General features: G+C 37.8%; 1 protein-coding gene across 2 annotated transcripts in view; it reads right to left on the bottom strand.

Moving 5' to 3' along the window:
• The window catches only part of CDK17 (cyclin dependent kinase 17), a 161,704-nt gene that overhangs the window by 20,232 nt on the left and 121,670 nt on the right, over window positions 1-19,802 (bottom strand). For both annotated transcript variants that reach the window (XM_006275444.4, XM_059726342.1), the window contains exons 5-8: window positions 6,809-6,934; window positions 2,101-2,157; window positions 779-893; window positions 438-532 (exon numbers count right to left, since the gene is read on the bottom strand). In XM_006275444.4, the coding sequence (XP_006275506.1) occupies window positions 438-532; window positions 779-893; window positions 2,101-2,157; window positions 6,809-6,934 (393 nt within the window). The remainder of the gene's footprint in view (window positions 1-437; window positions 533-778; window positions 894-2,100; window positions 2,158-6,808; window positions 6,935-19,802) is intronic.

The raw sequence follows: 19,802 nt of genomic DNA, 5'->3' as shown, positions 1-19,802 counted from the left end.
ATTGGAGTGGCAGGACACTGGTGATGTGCCAGTCTTTCTTCCTCTGTCTGACAGACCATAGGGTGGCTTGCATGCGTTTTCATTATGTGCCTTGTGATGCTGCTGCATGAGGTACAGGAATGGATAATGCTTAGGACTCTTTGGATAAACTGTTTCCTGTGTATACAAGGGACTAGAGTCAGACCATTCCAATCCCATGTTTCTAATTTTGCATATTATGATATAATTAACTTTTGGTTAAGAAAATATTTGTTTTCCAGACTTAATGCAGCATATGCAAAAAAAAAAGAAAAAGAAAAAGCATGGCAGCAAGACTACTAAGTCTTGTATTTTAAAGAAAAATTATAGAATTATGTTTGTGTTTCTACATTAAGAAAATTAACACTTTCTAAATAGATACACTAAATATAAAGCTTGATTATTGTATTAATACTTACCAGATACTCAAAAACAAGAGTCAAAGATTTGTCTGTGTGAACAATATCATGCAATGTAACAATATTTGCATGCTTTAGGTCTTTTAATAATGACACTGCAAAAGAAAAAAAAATAGAATTAGAACTTAAGAATGGGATCAGAAAATACTAAATAGCAAATTGATTATTAAATAATTCAAATTTACAAGCTTTTTGTTTAGACTCTTTTGTAATTCAAAGAACTACCTTTCAGAATGTAAGATCTCATACCACAGTTAGCCTTGCATACAAGCAGGTAAATGTCCAAAACTATACTTATTAAAGGCACACTGTGGAGAAGACTGTACTTCACTTTTCCTTACCTTCTCTTATGGCTGTGCATGGTGCCCCTTCCTCATGTTCCAGTCGGATTTCTTTTAGAGCTACTAAGTTCTCTGTCAATTTACTTCTTCCCTTATATACTGTTGCATAAGTACCCTGGGTAGTAATAGGGGGAGAAAACACACACATGAAACTTTTCCATTTACAGAAAGTCCAATTAGAAAAAAAACCTACTAAGCAAAAAAAAACACAAAAAAAAACCAGACAGGCTCATAACTGGTGCCACATTTTGCTTTTTCCAACTCTGAAAATCAGGTTAAAAGATTCTGAGAGTATGTAAATGACTTCAGTATAGAGTACTAATACCCAAGGCAGTTTTAAATTAACTAGGTTGTGAACTGGTAGTAATCTAGCAGCTGGAGCAGGATAATTTACCCTGTCAAGAAGACAAATTTGATTTAAAAGCCAGCTTGGGTATCTTCCAACATTAAGACTGCTTTTAGGGATGTGCAGAACAGACCATCTAACAGAATGAAGATATTTTCACCCTACAACTCAATTTTGCATGAAAATAGTTATGGAACACAAAATAAAGTAAGAAATTATTTTTCCTGACACACCTTTTTGTATTTGCTTGTAAATTTCAAAGATTCCTAAAAAATAATCTTGCATTATTATAAGGGGGTTTCCTTCGTCAACAGAACACTGAAATCACTGATACATAATATAAACCATGCTGCATTTTCAACTGTGGGTAATAGTCTGCAACTTGCATTGTTCATTGCGCTAGTCAGTAATACAAATGGGATAACATACATCTGTACCAGTGCTGATAATGACACTTATTTTCCCCAGAGATGCATAACATTACACCATATAACAGAGCCATCTAATATACAAAAGGGGCAAATTAAACCAGATGCATTTGGAAATGAGTGAAACATTACATCTGAGAAAAAGAGGATTCATTATTGCAATATCAAGTAACACAATATTTTCCCCATTCTTTCTTTTCACAGCAGCTATGAACATAGCATCTATTTACTGTACACTGCAGATCATGATAGCAACTGTCCAAAAAGAATTTGTAAGGGAGTCTGTTTTTTTGTTGTGCTCAAGCTCCAATGCTCTCCTTATTTGTAATATCTACATACACAAAAAATATCTACAAATATACAGTGTGTATAAGAGCAATTTGCACATTATTTTATATTTAGTTTACTCATAGAGACATAGATGTAGTGGGGATTTATAGGGACAAATTTTAAAAGGTAATTTTTTTAATTTTTAAGTTTGAAGTAAATAAAGCATATATTCTCAGCAGCACTATAGACAGGCGACTCCTAAAGAAAATTATACAAACCTCTCCAAGTTTTTCCAATTTGATATAAGTTTCCATTTTCCCAAATCCAATTTCTGACTGCAATAAAAGCAAGAGATGATACATTCAATAAATACATAAAAATAATGAGTGACATCTCACTTACATTTCACCTATTCAACAATCAAAACTTTGTTTCGCAGAAAATCTTAAAGCATTGAACCATAAAGTGAATTTACAATGTTATACAACTTCGAAAATTGTTTTAGCACATCATTTTAAGGACTTGTCATACCATGCCAAATCCTACAGCTCAGTCTTTCAACCCATCACCCACCTTTGGAGGTCTGGATATTAAGTTGAAGCAGGAAAAATTCAGAATACCTTACCACCCTTCCCCTCCCAAATTGTTTCAATTATTTAAATTTTATCACTGTTGACAGCATATTCTGTATGGTGGCATGATCTTAGAATGTTCTACACCTCTTTCCTGCTCAGTGTCTCTAACTGCTGTTTTTCTCAAAAACATTTTAAGATCTGTTCTTCTCTTTTTGGGCTTATAGCAGGCCCTGATCCCTTGGCTTGTTTTCTCCTGCCTTCTTTCTATCCCCCTCTGCTACTCACACATTTGATACTTAAAAGTAATGATCTGGGGTGACTGTTGGGTAATTTTCATATATTACCATTTTAAATCAGCTTCGCACAATGCACGCAGCCTGCATAGGATCAAAACATACCCATTTCCAGGGTTTTGACTTTATAAATAATCAAACAAACAGTAAGACTAAAGAGTCTAAACCAGACCATCTCTCAAGGTCCGGCTGCTTTTTCCATTTCTAATCAAGGTGGCTCTCCATGTCAGACTTAACTTTCTTCTTCCAGTGTGCTTTTCCCCTTTTGTACTCCTACCTGAAGGGTGTTTCCTACAGTGTTATAGCCTTACCACGTGTTGAACGATGAGACCAGCTTCAGCACCTATTTTCAGTGTTCCATTTGCCCACTCAATCATAAGAACATTATACATTGCATTCAGTACAGAGACACTGAACATCAGCATTTAAGGTCGCATATAGGTTTCCTTTATAAACTCAATGTATGTTTTTCTTAAGTTTGCACAGGAACTACATTTTGGGGAGGCTCTTTTTATATACAAGAGAGTGAATCTTCAGAACACCAGTTTTGTTTCAGCAGAAAAAAAATGAATCCCAATTACTTGTGCTAGGGTCCCTGGAAAGTTCCTAAAACACTCAGAAAAGATAATTCATCAAAAATCCTGGGGGTTTAGTAGCTGTGCTAGAATCCAGGTGAGGAGTTTGAATACGCTTTGGCTCATTTTAGAATTTTTACTGTATATTTTCTCTCTCATTTATTCTGAGAATTAAGTCCGGAGTAGTCAACAATCTTGCAAATGCAGAAAACAAAACTGGGGGTACATTTGTCATTTATATTACAACAGTGTCCAGAGGACATGAATGTTGCTACAGTGGAGGTCAGGCATAAGCAGGATGAAGAACCATGGAACATTGATTTACCTTGTCCCATTTTTTCCATTCCCTGCAAAGCATGTCTGAATTAGCACTGCATCAGGGAAATGTAGTTGTTCTAACAGTTGTGAAGATATATTAACATGCATCATTAGCTACCCAATTTAATATTACATTAAACTGATTCTGAAAAACAGTTTGACAGCAAGCTGCTGTGCATTCCAACCAAAAGCTTGTAGAGCATTTCAGACGAATACAAATTTTCTCTAACATTATTGGAAATCAACCGTTTGGTAGGCTGAAAGATGCATCTATACCAGGGCAGATATTCTGTAACAGTCAGGACTTGCTGCTTTCAAATTTTTGCACCGTGATATATATATATATATATATATATATTTTTTTTTTTTATTTTTTTTTTTACCTGAAGACCACTCCCTGAAGAAAACTATGTCAAACTCCCTAAATTACTAGACAAAGCCAGTTTTCATTTTATTTTCAAAGGGTGCTTACACTATCTACCAATCATAAAATTAGTTTACATGCTGCAATACAAGTCTAACCTTAGGACTTCTATACACGACTGGAAATTCCATTTATACCTGATGAGTCACTAGAAGTGCCCAAGATGTTACACAACTGCATATAAAACACTGCACTTGTTAGTACATGTCAAAGCAGTAAATGAACTATTATACACGACTATTAACATTTTGCAGTAATCTCAGTTTTATGTTTGAAAGAGGACAGAATTCAGTCTAAAAGGTAACCACTCTTCATCATTTAATTTTTAATTTCTACTAAACCTTGAAAAAAATTACTACTCTGCAAGCAAGGTAAACTTTCAATCACAAGCCCAGAATACTGAACTTCCTGAAAACAAAATACTTGTACATTTTTAAAAAGCAATGCAGACTGACAGAAGGGAAGGAAAATGCAGCACTTGCATGCCTGTAAACCAAATGCAGCTAGCATCTCTCATGTTAGACTCACAAGCACCCAACACATCTTTAAAATATAGAAGAACAACAAAAACAAAACAAAAACACAAAGAAAACCTTGCAACAGAAATGCCATTCCAAATGTGTGCTCTCTGTTCATTAGAGGGCACTGTTTTTCTTAGTTTAATTCTAAAGAAGACAGCACTAAGCCTAGAGAGCTTTACAACTTGCATGTAATGAGTATAGTATGCAGATGCAAAGAAAAAGAAAAATCAAACTAAATATTATAATCTAAACCTAGAGAGGTTACTTGAGTACACTATTAAATCAGAAAAGAGAAAGATCCTAAGGCACTGTACTGGTCATTGCTAGCATGTCACTAATACCATACTATTCAAATGATTGTGGTCAATAATCTACAAAGTAGTCAAACAACCATTTATTTAAACAAAGTGCCTCAGTGTTTTCAATAGTCTGTATGCCACCAATACTTAGATTGATCTTTTTTTGGCTGAATACTGGCAGCATACAAGTAAAATGTACCACAGAGCTTTAATCTCTAGCGGGGAAAACTATGTTACTGCACTCATTGCTTGGTTATGGATATTATTTATTTGGAAAGACAATATTTACAGTTAAAACAAAGATACAGCACAACTAATTAAAATCAATCCAGCATGCATATTTTATATAGTTTCACAAGTACCTATTTATTTGACACCTAGGAAACTAGAATATTGTCAGGGTAAATCAAGAAGTTAGATTTTATAAAGCTGTCCAGTTTATGTTTTTACATCAAGAAGCACTCCTGACAACTGACACAGAGAGTTGATATTAGGCTCTCTGGATCTGGTTCTACAGTAAGAGTTGAAATTAGATCAGTAACAAATGCAAAATTACTGGGGCTGTGTGAAGCTTCAGTCCCTGATTCGATTCAGTGGAGATTCGGCCCGATTCAGTGGCCGAATCTCTGAATCCGAATCGAATAAGGAGACCCTTTAATCTCTCCAAATCGATTAAGAGAGATTCGGAAAGATTTGGCAATTCAGACATCAACACAGCTTTAAATGTTTTTTCTATATACCTCAAGGTACCAGGTGGCTTGTGAATGCCGAGATGCTGAGGTGGATGGAGCGTCCCACAGGAGCGCGGGGGGGCTCCCCAGCACGCTTGGCAGCAGACCCAGAAGTGGACCAGAAGTACTTCCGGTCCACTTCTGCTTTCACTGCCAAGCACGTGGTGGCCCCCTCATGCTCCTGTGGGACACTCCATCCATCCTAGCATTACAGTATTCAGAGCTACGACTGTTATACATCAAGATATGTAGAAAAAACATTTAAATCTGTGTCTATGGCTGAATCGCTGATTCTCTGAATCAGCATTGAATCTTCAGATTCAGATTTGGCCGAATCGGGGACAGTGATCCAAATCCACGAATCAAATCGCTGCCCCTGATTTGGGCCAAATCCGAATCGAATACGGCCCTTTTTGTACACCTCTAAAAATTAATATATTTGATGACCTATGTGAAATGAGCTAATAGTCTATTTCCTATTACTTAAGACAGGAGGTACTATAACAAGTGGAATAGAAAATAGTAAGATTTACCATATTTATACCACAATTAGACATGCACACCTCTCCACAAAAACCTTTTAAATAAAAATACAATTAACTCAATCTAATTTTATATGGTATTTCATTTTTATTAACTAATATTATTTAGTACCTAAATAGGCCTCTTTTTTTTTCCTTTGCTTTTAACCGAAGCGCATATCTAGAATACCAATGTCAAAACAACAGCAAGAACAGCAAAAACTTGACGTGGTAAAAAAATCCAAGTACAAATTTCTTTTGGTCTGTGATGACTTGGGTACAAAATATTATTAGTGTCATAGTACCTAGGAACATCATAGACTTGGTACTGTACAACACATAGCACGGAAACAATCTGGTCTGAAGAGCTTACAGTTGGAGCTGGTAACATGGAAGCCAATGTGATTTTTGTCTCTGACTTCAATAGATGGCCTTAATAATAAATGAAGGGAAGAAAAGTCCACAAAAGAGACAGAGGGAAGGAGAGAGAGAAAGAAAGAAAAAAGGAAACTGAAAGGGAAAAATATAGTTTTAGCCAGTATGGTGCTGAGCTTTTCCATTAATTTCAACACAGAGTCAAAGATACTCAAGAACGCGCATGATCAAGCCTTCAATCCAATGGAAGTAAGAAAAACATATAATATACATGCATGGTATGTGAAGATGTGAATGGAATTGGGACTTTCTAAAAGAGAAGAAGTTTATTTGGCAAGATAATATAAAACTTACTAGTGATGCTCTACGAGAGCGTCGACTCATCGGCTGATCAAATGGTGGGCTATTTATCTGCAGCTTTTCTAGATATCCATCAGGTATTCTGATGTCTGCAGGCAGCGACAAACGTTTGTTCAGATCCTAAAGTGAACATTATTAGAAGAAAATATCAATTCAGAAATGAAATTCAGGTTAATAAAGCAAATGTTTAAAAAGATTATTCTATAATTAAAAATAATTTGGGGGAACTATTTTTCAGGAAGCTACATTCTCCTATCACATATATGACACACATGCTTCAGCAAATTGCTAAAATGGAAGATAAAGATAGTTCAGGTACATGAAAAATGACTATTTTAATAGAATAAGTTGAATGAAATACCAAAAAAATGGTAAAAGCATGTTAACTTTTAAAAATACTTTGTTTCAATAATCTATAATGCAGAAAAAAAAGCGAATCTGAGATTGACAAAGAAATCACTTTGGATACAAACAATGAAATCATAGTGTTTTCTCTGAAGAATAAAGGTATCTCAGACTTTGTAACCTGCCTCTGTTTTTTAAAATGTAATTATTAAAATAAGTTGGAAATAGGTTTAATCACACACATTCAGTTTCCACCTTGTAGTGCCAGAAATGAAATTATTTAAGCAAGAGGGCTTTCTCCATCAAAAGAATCAAATACTTAACAATTTAAAATGTAAAATTTATTTTTTTGACATATTTACTGTTTCAAGTACTTCCTACTATGTGAACTTTTAGAATGGTGGTGGATCAACCCCTGGCCTGCGAGCCAGATCTGGCCAGTGGAGCCATGCTGTTTGGCCTGTGGGGCTCCCTGTGGTCTGGAAATTTTGTAGTTGGGGAATGGTGGCTGCATTAATTGCCAACTTTCTTGCTGCCACATTTCCAAATCCATGGACTTACGTATTAGGTAAGTGCCCATCTGGATATGGCACGCAGGGTCAGGCCAGTACATTAGATCATACTTGTAGACTGACCCCGTGTGCCAGCCCAGTGCGGGATCTGACCCACCCTGTAGACCAACCCTGTGCTCCTAGTTCAGCCCACAGGGCTGGAAGTTTGGGCACCGCTGGCTAGAAAGCTGAGCTGAGTAAAATATGTGAGGTTTTCTGTTTAATTACATTCTTCATTAAATTTTGCTCAACAACAAAAAGTACATTGTAAACCAGGTATACTACAGCGAAAATTACTTAACTTTTGGCAGACGTAAGCAGAAACAAATAACATACTGTATTTACTTGAATATAAGATGAGGTTTCCCCCCTTAATCAGCATGGCGGAAAAGCCCCTTGTCCTATATTTGCATACAAAGTGTAGAGGGGAGCAGGCAGTTGCCATGGCTCTGATTTTGGCCCTGTGCCCCACACTGTGTAGCTTCTGCCTCCTCCCTCCCCCATACTGTCAGGCCCAGCTTGGCTCTGGCTCGGGCTAGGGTCTCTCTTGGACATGCAGCACAGAATTCCTTTCCCTGCCTGGCCAATCAACAGTGCTGACACTGCTGCATGGCCAGGCAATGGCTGAGCTTCCATGTGCTGTGCTGTGGGAAAAAGCATCCCAAGCAGCATCTGACTTTAAGAGGGGAGGCAGAGGGAGGAAGAGGCAGAGACTGGGGGGGAGCTGGGGTACAGGTGGCAGGAAGGCTGTAGGGAGAGAGTGGGGCAAAGGGCAAGAGGGCCACCTGACCCCCACCCCCAGTCACTGCTTTCCCGGGGGGAGGGGGGGGGAGGGAAATATTCAAGACATACCTCCAATATTTAGATTCTATACCTGGAAAATTATATCAAATTTGTAAATTTTCCAAATATAGACTGTAATAATGGGAAGGGGGTTGTCTTATAATCGAGTAAATATGGCATTTGGTCTATAGATTTTCTACTGGTCATTTGCATTTTATCTTTGATTTAAAGGATATCAGGAGTTGAGACAGCAAATATTCTCTTTTGGGGTCAGTTGCTATCGCAGATGTATGTAAAACACACAACCAAGATACACAGCAATGAGGCCAAGCTCACCATGTTATCAAAATAAGTAGTTAAAAAACAAATGTGTCTAGTACCTGGCAGTATATTCCCCTATGCACACACTACTCTAGTATTAGTGCTCTTGGATGAGCAGAGAACGACTCCTGATTATTTCCAACTTGGGCATCTAAAGACCTCTTCACCTCCCCTATATTTCCATAGTAGTGAACACAGGGTAAGACACTAAGGCTAATGGGTCCCAGGTTTAAAGCAGAAATGAAGCTGTTGGCAGCTGGATAATTCTGACTGAAGAATTCTTGACTGGAATTTGTTCCTCCCCTTAATTCAACAAAGGGGGGAAAGAGTTTTTGACCTTTAGGACAGGTTGCAAGACCTACCTGTTCTCTCAGACTCTGTAAGGCTAAGTACAGATGGTCAAAAACCCTGACACTGAATTGATTCAATCTTCCCAGCTTAGTCTGAGCTGCATAGATTGAAACAATAAGCAAGCAAACAGACATTCACTTTTGATTCCAGAAAGGCATTTGCATGCCTGCCGTAGCTCAGGCCAGAACCTAGAGGGTGCTAGAGCATGCCTCCCTGCTCTGCTGGAGCAGACAGCTTGGGCCAAAGCTAGCCCGCCTGCCCACCCTAGGAGGTTTGCAGGGGAGGTGCAAAGCATCTTGGGATGCTGGAGGACTAAGAGTTAACTTGAATTTGGAGGGGATCTGGGACAGAAGTTCTATAAACTGATTTAACCTAAATATTACATCCATCCAGGTTCAACTTAAACCAGTTGCAACCATTCTGAAAGTGGTTTATGTGCACTGAACTTCTGCTGTGTTACAGATTTGATCACTTATACTGGTTTGTGTGTGATTTCTGTCCCTAGCCTAAGTGTTGAAGTTTTACGGACTAGTTGTCTTGACAAGAATTTAAACATGGTGTTATATGCGAATTATCAGGGAGAATTAACTGTACATGTACCTAAAATAATGGCTAAACAAATATTATCACTTTGAAATAAATACATACAAGAAGTCCAATGGAATTTGGCAGGTGGAGTTTCGCACAAGGATGGGTGTACCACATTATGCCCCTGAGTCAGACTGACATTTGTAAATAGCCTATATATTATAGCCAATGATTTGCAAACATTTTTGGCGATATGCCATTGAGGTCTGAAGTGCTGTCAGTTGGCTCACAACCAGATGACCTCTCTTCCTTTCAGTCTCCACACATCCTAGAGTGATATGATGCTATGAACTTTATTTTATATTTGGTATGAAATTGAGTGCACAGCTTGTCATAAAGGAAGTGCTGTTGAACATCTACACAATGAAAAAAAGATGGAAAGTTTTACTAATATTTCAAGGTTCACTTTTAAAAAATAGCAATTTGGCAGTATAAAGGTGCTCAGCCCCACGAGGGCTCAGATCCACATGCAGCTGGTCAGTGGATAATTGTCCTTGTGATTGGGAAGCTGGAGGCCAGCTGGAAGTGATGATGACCAGATAACGAGGGTGGAGCCAGAAAGGGGGTTAAGACCTCTAAGAGAGTACTGAGAGCAGGTTGCTATGCTGGGGAGAAGCCAGAGATATGTTTCCTCTCTCTGGAAAGGAAAGAAGGTTTTGTTCTGTTGTGAATTCAAGGCTGTACTGATGAAAAAAAATTGGTCTTCCATCAGCTACGGATGACACATGATGGCCCCAGGACATGACCACTGTATATCACTGTATTGCCCAAATCCTTAATAATACAGCTTCTCAGTGTCCAGGCTAGCAGAGGTAGAGCGCACTTAAGTGGACTTCTTCAAAGACCTAAGCACATGCCACTAGTAGCCCATGCCCTTTTAGAGTAACAGCTTTTCCCCACTGCCCACCAACAGAGCTACTCCAGTAGCTCAATCAGCTGAAATCATGCTGAAGCACTCAGGCTAGGAACAGAAACTACACATAAACCAGTATAAGTGAGTGGAAACAGATTCAAATCTGTAACACAACATTAGTTCAATGCACATAAATTGCTTTCAAAATGGCCAAAACTGGTTTAAGATAAACCTGGATGGATGTAGTATCAGACTTAATGGAACTGGGTTAAATCAGCTTATTGAACTTCTGTCCCAGATCCACTGCAAATTCAAGTTAACTCAGTCCCCCAACATCCCAGGATGCTTTGCAACTCCCCCACCCCCCACAGTATTTGTGGCCTAGCCTTGGCCCAAGCTGTCTGCCAAGCAGGAAGGCATGATCTAGAGCCCCCAGGCTTCTGGCCTGAGCCACTGCAGGCACATAGCTACATTTCCAGAATCAAAAGTGAATGTCTGCTCACTCGTTTATTGGTTCAATCAACAGAGCTTCAAGTAACCTACAAAGATAGAATTTATTCAGCCTTGGGCTTTTTTGATGGTCTGTACTTAGCCTCAAGGTTTAATTCATGCTACTGATGCATTATGCAACAACATGTTTCCCTTACCAGTTTTTTAATATAATCAAGCTTAGTAAAATAAAACAAACAATGGAAAGGTCATCTTATTCAATGGATTAATGCAGCAAATCATTAAGTCTAGTTTGTTTGTTTGGAGGTTGTGATTTTTTTTTTTTTTTTTTTTTAGAGGTGTTCAACACCTGTATTTCTAATCTACAATTTTGCCTATGCAAACGATAACATCTCTGCCTAACTTATCATAAGAAGTATCAAGCTTTTATATCTCTCCTCATAGCAGTATGTAAATAGGTTGGTGTGTGACTCAGGCCCCTGCTGTCTTCTGAAAATTCATAGAAAGCCTCCTTGACATTTAATTTTCCAACTGCTTCAAACTGTTATCTTTCAGAAGTACTACTATTCTCTGAATTTAGGTTTTTCAAGACCTCTTGTAATCATTTAAAAGACAGTAGTTCATTATAGTGTTTAAAAGAAGCAGGTTTGGCAGGAGGCTTCTGAAGTAGTTAAAAGCTTTATGAAATTAAGATTATGCATTATTATATCCAAGCACACAATTATGACCGTTTCCTATTTCATGTTGTTTGTTGGACAGTACATTTTTAACTGACTCTGTAAAACAGGTCTTCTCAACTGGTGGGGCACATTTCAGAGGCTGATGCTGGAAAGTATTCTACCGATTGGTTAGGTACCACTGACTAAGGGGAAAGGAATAAAATGCCGAAAAATGACTCCAGAGAAATTTAGTCAGGAAACAGAAAACACTCTCTGCTTCCTACTCAATCTTAACTCCACCCAGAGCAACTCCCTTCCACCCTTCTGAAAGACTCCTCTACAGACACAATGTTTGTCCATACCAGGGCAAAAAAGTGTCCTTGGCCAGGATGGAGCCAACTATGCTCCATGTACCTAAATTGATAAGCACAGAAGTTTGCCATTAGGCCTCAGTGACCACCAGGGATGAAACTGGGGCACAAATTTCTGGGTCTGATGTGCATCAGCCTGTCCTCCCTTGGACTGGTCACTGAGGCAGGACAGACACAATCAAGATGGTGCTTTCTTCACAGATAATTCTGCAATCTTGAAGCCTGCCATTGCAGACCTGTAAGTGTTATGTGGAAGGAAGGGAACATTCACACTTTATGTTATTTCTCTTAACACCTTTTGGATCCCAAATACTGTCATTTTAACACTCAAGGCCTAGTTATTAATAAGTGAGTGAGTGAGTGAGTGAGTGAGTGAGTGAGTGAGTGAGTGAGTGAGTGAGTGAGTGAGTGAGTGAGTATACAGATCAGACAACAAATCCTAGTCTAGTTTTTCTTTTGCTAACCTAAGGGATTGTGGTATACTTGTTTATCTGGCAGGGTGCAGAAAAGGTAAGAATCAGAGGTGGAGGTTACTGTCCGAGGTGGAGACAAAAATATTTCAGTTACAAGAGAGATTTTTAAGTTCCTCCTCCCATCCCCCTTTGCTGTAGGGAGCTATGTGACATAATATCAGTTTGGCTCATTGAGCTCTGAACTTTAAATTTTTGTCTACTCTGCCCATAGTCCATAGTTCAGGGAGTGCAAGTATGTAACTAATTACTTATGTGAAGGCCACAGAGTGACCCAGCCAGAACCCACCCCCCCTGCCAAAAAAACCCAAAGTCCCATGACCTATTTTATATACTTGATTCTCTAAACAGCATTTTTTACCAAGAAGAGAAAACAGATGACCCCTTCTCCCCCCCCCCCCCATAAAGGGATGCCACTGTTTATATTTTTAGGAGTGCAGCTTTTTATCTACACACATGGATTTTATAAAAACAAATCTGTATTGTATCAACACAAACAACTGGGAGGGAGGGTGTGAAAAATCCTTTATTGTTGTTTTTTCATTCTCTGTTAAGAAAATATAGACATCCCATAATGCTATCATGTAATGCTGTCGTATAGAGTGCTTGAAGACAAAAAAACCAAAACAAAACGGTGCTTCATTTTAAACTCAGCTGAGCCCAGTGCATGCCCAGAAGAGGCAGCATTGTTACTTCAACCTGGCTTACTCGAAGTCTGTAAAGATTGGGTGCTTTTAGTGGGGCTTTTTTTGGCACTTTTATCTAACAGCTGATTGAATCATTTTTATCTAAAAGTGCCAAAAAGCCCTGCTGAAGTGCTTGATCTTTACAGATGCTGCAGAGCCAAGTTGAAGTAATGCACTGTTTCTTCTGGCAAAGCATGGTTTTAGGGTTTTTTTACTGTCTACAAGCAGCCATAAGGTAATAACATTAAGATACACCCTGCTCAATCTGTTAAACCTTTTTCAGGAACAACGATAACAAAAATCATCTTTCTCATCTCAAATCTAGAAACCCACCAGCTGTTTAAGAAAAAAAATATGTTTTATTCTCACCAGAATCAGAAGCTTTTTATGCCACCAATATTCTATGAAATAAATATTTAGAGTAGCCCTCTAAATAGCCCTCTTCTATTATCAATTTTACCTAATTATATTAGAAAGGAACAGTAAAAAAGTTACTTGGATTGCAAGACAAACACTCATATGCAAGAAGCTGCCAATTTTTCCATTGCATATATGCCTTAATTTGCCAGCTTCTGCACTGAATGAAGTGAGGATCTAACAGAAAAAAATGTAATGCCATCAGTACAGATTGTATTATGATGTAAATTCACAAAAGAAACCAAATTAGGATGGCACCGGGAGTTGTAAAATCTGGTGTTTTCTACTGTGAATAACTGACTGCAATCTAAATGATACATTTTTACAACATTAATTTTTTTAAACTTGATTCACTAGGGTTTGGGGTTTTTTTGCATCCAAGGAAAAAAGTAACATACAGTTTTGGGATGAAGTCTGAGATTATGGGAAACCCAGTTTGGTTATCTTACCTCTCCACATACTAGCCCTTAAGTAGCTCCCTAACATGCATAGTTTGGTGCTGTTAATTTTGAACACCTCCAGTTATACTCCTTGAACTTTTCCTATATTACACAACATATCTCCCATCAAATGCCACTCTCTCTAATTGATATTACGTGCCTTCGCTGAATCTTTTAAACTTTTATTTTTAATGGTAAAGCAACTAGGATTAGACACTGCCATTCAGGTTGGACAAAAGGATTCATTTAAAAACCAAGACTCAGATGTCCTCAGAGTACACATGTACTCTAACGTGTGCAGACAGATTCTCAACAATTTTATTTCCAACTCTGACAGTCATCAGTAGTACTGTATTCAAAATCTCAGATTTTACAGACAAGTAGATTATGAATACTGTATGCAAAACGAGCAGCCTTCATGGAAGTTAAAGTAACTGCATTTTCCTGTGCAGTTGTCTTTAACTTATTTTACCAACTGAAGCAATCTGCAAGACAAAGCTACTGCTGGGTTTTTTTAGACTAATTTTTTTTTTCCGTTTGATTGTTCTGCAACTGCCTGTAGGGATATTTTGTCAATGGACAAGTCACGCTGGCCAGTTTGAAAACAGGTGGGCTGTGAAGAATTTAGTTAATCTATTTGACAATGATGTTTTGAGACTTAAAGAATATTGAGTATGTTTCAGCAGTCTTAATTCCCAGCACTGCCCATCTAAACAGCTGGCATTACAACAGTTAGTTACTTTTATTTAAATTTTTTGGCAAAATTCAGGTTAATCATATTTTCCTGCAGAGCAGGAAAAATATATGTAACAAATAAATATGTAGCTTGATCCTGTATCAAGCTGATGTTCCACTTTGGCATTGCTATAGACATCAAATATTTAGAGCCCTATTTTTATTTTCTTAATAAATAATTATGGGGGCCGTTCTTCCAAATGATATATTCAGAAATGTTGGGTGACCACAGAGAAAAGGAAACAATAAGCTTTCACTATTGACTGATAGTACCCCCCCTCACCCCAAACTTTTTTTAAAAGCTAGGCAATTACCAAAAAGATATCAATTAATTTTTTTAATGGTAAAATACCACCCACACGACAGAGAGAGAGAGATTAAAATCGCACATGAAAAACCCTGTGCTGCTTTATGCATCCTTCTTCTAATTTACCTCAAACATTTTGTGCCAGTTACATAAACGTATCCAAAATGACAAAGAGGCACTTCCTCCCCTCACAGTTTACCTTGCATATTCTTCTTTTGTGTGTTATCTGTATTCTCAATCATGCTTGATCAATGGTACAGAATCCTGATAATAAATTACAAACTCTTTTTAACACCTGCTTGGGAGCCACATTTACATTTGTTCTCATCCTGACTGCTCAGAAAGACTTATCATTTTGATGTTTATGGAAGAAAAACAGACACGTAGGTTAGAATGCTTTATTTGAACACACTTCTTTCTATCAGGTTTTCTACACCGTATGTTCTGGCAAAAAACCACGTAGTGAATTCCCCATACCAAGCCTTTTCTGACTCTTGGTACTGTCAAACTAGGTTTGCTGTGGCATTATACATCTATCCCAAAGTACTTTATTTTGCGTGGGAAGCTGATAAATGCTTTCTGATCCTACTGAGTTTCCAAGAGCTGCAGTGATGTCAAGGCAATATCAAAATTACAGCTCCTGTTGTTTCATACAAGTCAGGAAAAGAAAAGGAAGACTACCGTTGTTTCTGGTTCTCTCATATTTTGTACTTATTTCAGCCATTCTGAAATAATGTTGTGAACATCAGCTTCCTCATCCACTAGGTCCACTTATGCCACCCCAATTTTTAAGAGTGCTATCACTGGCAACTTGTTTCCTTCTCTATCAAATTTTTTATTTCTCTAATTTGACTCAACATAATTTTACTGTTTTTCACTGTAGTTTTATAACTACTCTCCTTGCCCTAGCTCATCACAAATCTCCCAACTACTCCTCTCTTTGTATGTTCCTCTTTTGATCTGTAAATGTTTTTTCACATTGCCCTTTATACTGGAAAGGCCCATATTTTTACCTTGTGGGTTGTACTTCCTCCCTATCACTGAACTCCTAGAATTTGTGGCAATGTGCACTTTTATCTACTTTCCTCTGCCAAAGATGCATTGCTTACATTTTTGCAAGCATAGGGTTAGAAGTTCTAAATAAACCAACGTCCCCCAGTTTACTGTGTAGTCTCAGCTAAGGTTTGCCACGCACCTCAGTTCTCTATTTGTAAGTAAGGATACCAATTACTCAGCCACACACAATGCTTTGACAGATATGGATTAAGAAATAGTACCAAGGAAAAGTACTTTTTAAAAACATAAGCTGTTCATGATAACTCTATCTTCTCATCACTCAGTTCATTGAGTGTTTGATTCATGTGTATTATGAAAGTTAAAATAATGGTAGCATTTTGTGCAATGCAAACAACAATGCCAATACTCAAAAATAAAAAGTTATAAGCAATAACAAAAGAGCAGCACCCTCAGGAAGGATCTGTCACAACATTTGATTCCAGCTCCCACTGTGCTACAATATATATCACCTCAAGTAGGAAGAGGGAGAAAGGAAAACCAAGCCTACTTTCATTTTATCTTCCACTAATGTGCCAACTTGCAAATTGTTGCTTTCTGTTATAGTGGCAATAGAAAGCAACAATTAATATTTTCCCCTGGAAAACTGGGCTACAAAATGCTGTCTATCTGTCGTTTGCTAGAATGGCACAGCATTTCTTTAAGGCTGTTCTCTTCATTTTCTGTTTCCCACACTCACAAGTGCAATTAAAGAAAGAATATTGAATTTTTTCTGTCAGTGACATAGGAGATGGTGAAAATGAAAGTAGCACTGTAGTACTATTAGAAGAAAAAATATAACATCTCCAAACCATCTGGTGTCAAACACTGATGATTTTTTTAGATTCCCTGATTAACTGAGTTGTATTCAGGCATACAAGACATTTAATTTCCAAACCGTTAGCATGAGTATCTTTCTTGGTTGTACATGTTGGAACAAAACAGCGAATACATGAAATGTCAGGTCACATTTCAAAATGGACTTTCGGATACGGTCACTAAGGTTTTTTCAAGTCAACCCAAGGAAGAGAACTGTACCTTCAAGTCTACAGATGTCAGTCTGATTGCCCAAATAATCTGCTATAGGTCAAATCAAAATGATTTGTTCTCTGGTGTGAGTAAGTATCAGCCTGAATCAGTCATCACACCAGTTACGGCTAGCATTAGCAAGACATGTCAGCTGCAGCCACAAGCTGCTCACTAGTAAGTCATGGTACTTTTGTTTACCAAAGAATACTTAATGAAATCAAACAAACCACATCATAATGCTGTCTATTCTACATGGCTCAATATTGTCATGTTTATCCTAAAAGACCCTAGTTATTTGCATTATATACATTTTCACACATGCACTCACAAATAAAAATGTGCATAATCTCTTAGTATCTTAATATCATGAAAATTATTACAAAGAAAGCTTTTGTTTATAACAGATAACTGAAGAACTAATGTGCAAGTCAACAGGATTAGTTTGTACTTATATACTTTCTGAGGATCCTACATGGTGTTCAGTTGTTTTTTTGAAAGCTGCCTCATTACATTTTTGTAACATAACAGAAACGGCATACTTAGAGCCAACTGGATTCTCTGAAGAATTCTGATGTAACAAGTTTGCTCGAGGCAGAAGTCTGTAGAAAGGACTAAAACCAAGTGTTTATCCTCATCACCATTATTATTTGGTTAGACTATAAATACTTTGCTGCTGGGAGAATGAGAAACCCAAATCTACACATACCAAGAACCCCATTAATTCTTAACAACGTACAAAGTTAGTTACTTTATTTTTAAACAAACCTCGACTAATAGGCATTTTTGCCAATTACATTTATTTAATATTGTAATATTGACTGTTTAAGTTGCTTTCCTATTTGTATGCATTTATCTTATCATCATGTCCAGCCTTTCTACCTTGAGCTTTTGCAAGATAAAAAAGTCTCACCATTAATATGCAGTTATGTGCGTAGGAAGTCTTTTTGTTATGTGTCTGAACAGTGTCTGTTACAGTGGTTCTCAAGATCCTGCCAGCGATGTCACTGCAGGCAGGTAGAAAGAACTTCCTCACATTCCTTCTGCTGAGCCAGGACAGGAAGCAACTATGGCTCCTGCTCTCCCTGTAGGCCTTACCAGTCCAAGCTCGCAAGCTCCTCCTGGAAACAGAGGTTTTGAGACCGTCCTGCATCCCTCTGTTTCTGGGAGAAACATGTGGGGTTGGCCTGGAAGGGCTGTGGCAAGAACTCATGATCGAGCCGTGGCCCTCTGCACTGCCCTGCAGGAGACAGGCTTGGCTGGAGCAGTCCTGTGCATTGACCATCAAGAAGAGCTGGGTACAAGGACAACTAAGGCAGATAAGACTACCTTCCTTTCCTCATGCTTTCTGGGGGCACAGAGGAGTTTTGTAAAGTGCACAAAACTCATTACTTACATCTCTGCTCTTGACTGCTCTAGGTTTATCAGAAAACCCTCATACAGGTAGTACATGGCAGCAGCCTGGTTGAGATCTGCTGAGGCAGTGCAATAGTGGTTCTCAATCAGGGCTGTTGCCAAATTCGAAAAATTTTGGAGGAGCACCCAGACTCCAAAAAGGTTGAGAGTCACTGGTCTGGTACAAGAATGCCTTTAGGCACTGCAATAATAATAAACAATAACAATAAGAATAAGAATAATTTTGAAGTACAGCATTTTACTTTTTACTGGGAGACATTAAGATAATAAAAATGAACACTTCATAATTAAAAAAAATCTGTCAGTTGCTAACATCCAGATTATAGTTCTCACTCAGAATGAGAGAAAATATTGCCTTTAATAGATTTCAATATTTTAAAAGTACCTAATGGGTTATTATGCAATACTTACCTATCCTTAAGCCACAGGCAATGTTTAAATGTGAATCATATTACATGATTTATTGGCTTGCTACATCAACATCCTGCATCAGGCACACTCCCAAGCAAAAAGGTAGTGACTAACACTTTCATCATATAGGAAATGTTCTACAGAGACTGGTTTACAACTAATTGTTTTATAACTTATATATGACTTTCCTTTACTGACAGCACTAACTAACATATAGTCAATTGATGACTCCTCAAACTGGAATAAAACTACATTTTTCTGCCTGGTGCAGGGGGTTGGATCTGGTGATCTTCTGAGGTCCCTTCCAGCCTTACAATCTATGAATCTATAGTAAGAAACCTCTTTAAAGTAGCAGTTATTAAAACACAATTCAAAAATGTGAACCTCAAATAGATTTCATCAGATTTTTGCAGTCATTTCCAAAATTAATTTAATTAAGAAAATACATTACATAGGATCATAATTTCCTGTCCGTGTACCGATCAGTTTTCTGATAAGTTAGTTAAACTACAGCGTCAAACCCAGGAGGCATTTACTTTTAGGATGCATTTAGATATGCCCTCCCTGAATCAGGATAACCTTTGTAAATCAGGACCTAACTAATCAAAAGATTGGAAAAACCATTTCCATCATGACTTCTGGTTTTCAACTGTACAAATAAAAGTCAGTGCTTGACAAATCATTTTTCCAGGAAATTTGCCATCCAGCCTCAGAGTCCACAAATAACTATCAGATGTGAAATTACTTCGGAGCAA

The sequence above is a fragment of the Alligator mississippiensis genome, chromosome 4, assembly GCF_030867095.1.
Source record: "Alligator mississippiensis isolate rAllMis1 chromosome 4, rAllMis1, whole genome shotgun sequence".
Taxonomy (NCBI): Eukaryota; Metazoa; Chordata; order Crocodylia; family Alligatoridae; genus Alligator; species Alligator mississippiensis.
This window is presented reverse-complemented; position numbering and strand designations above follow the sequence as displayed.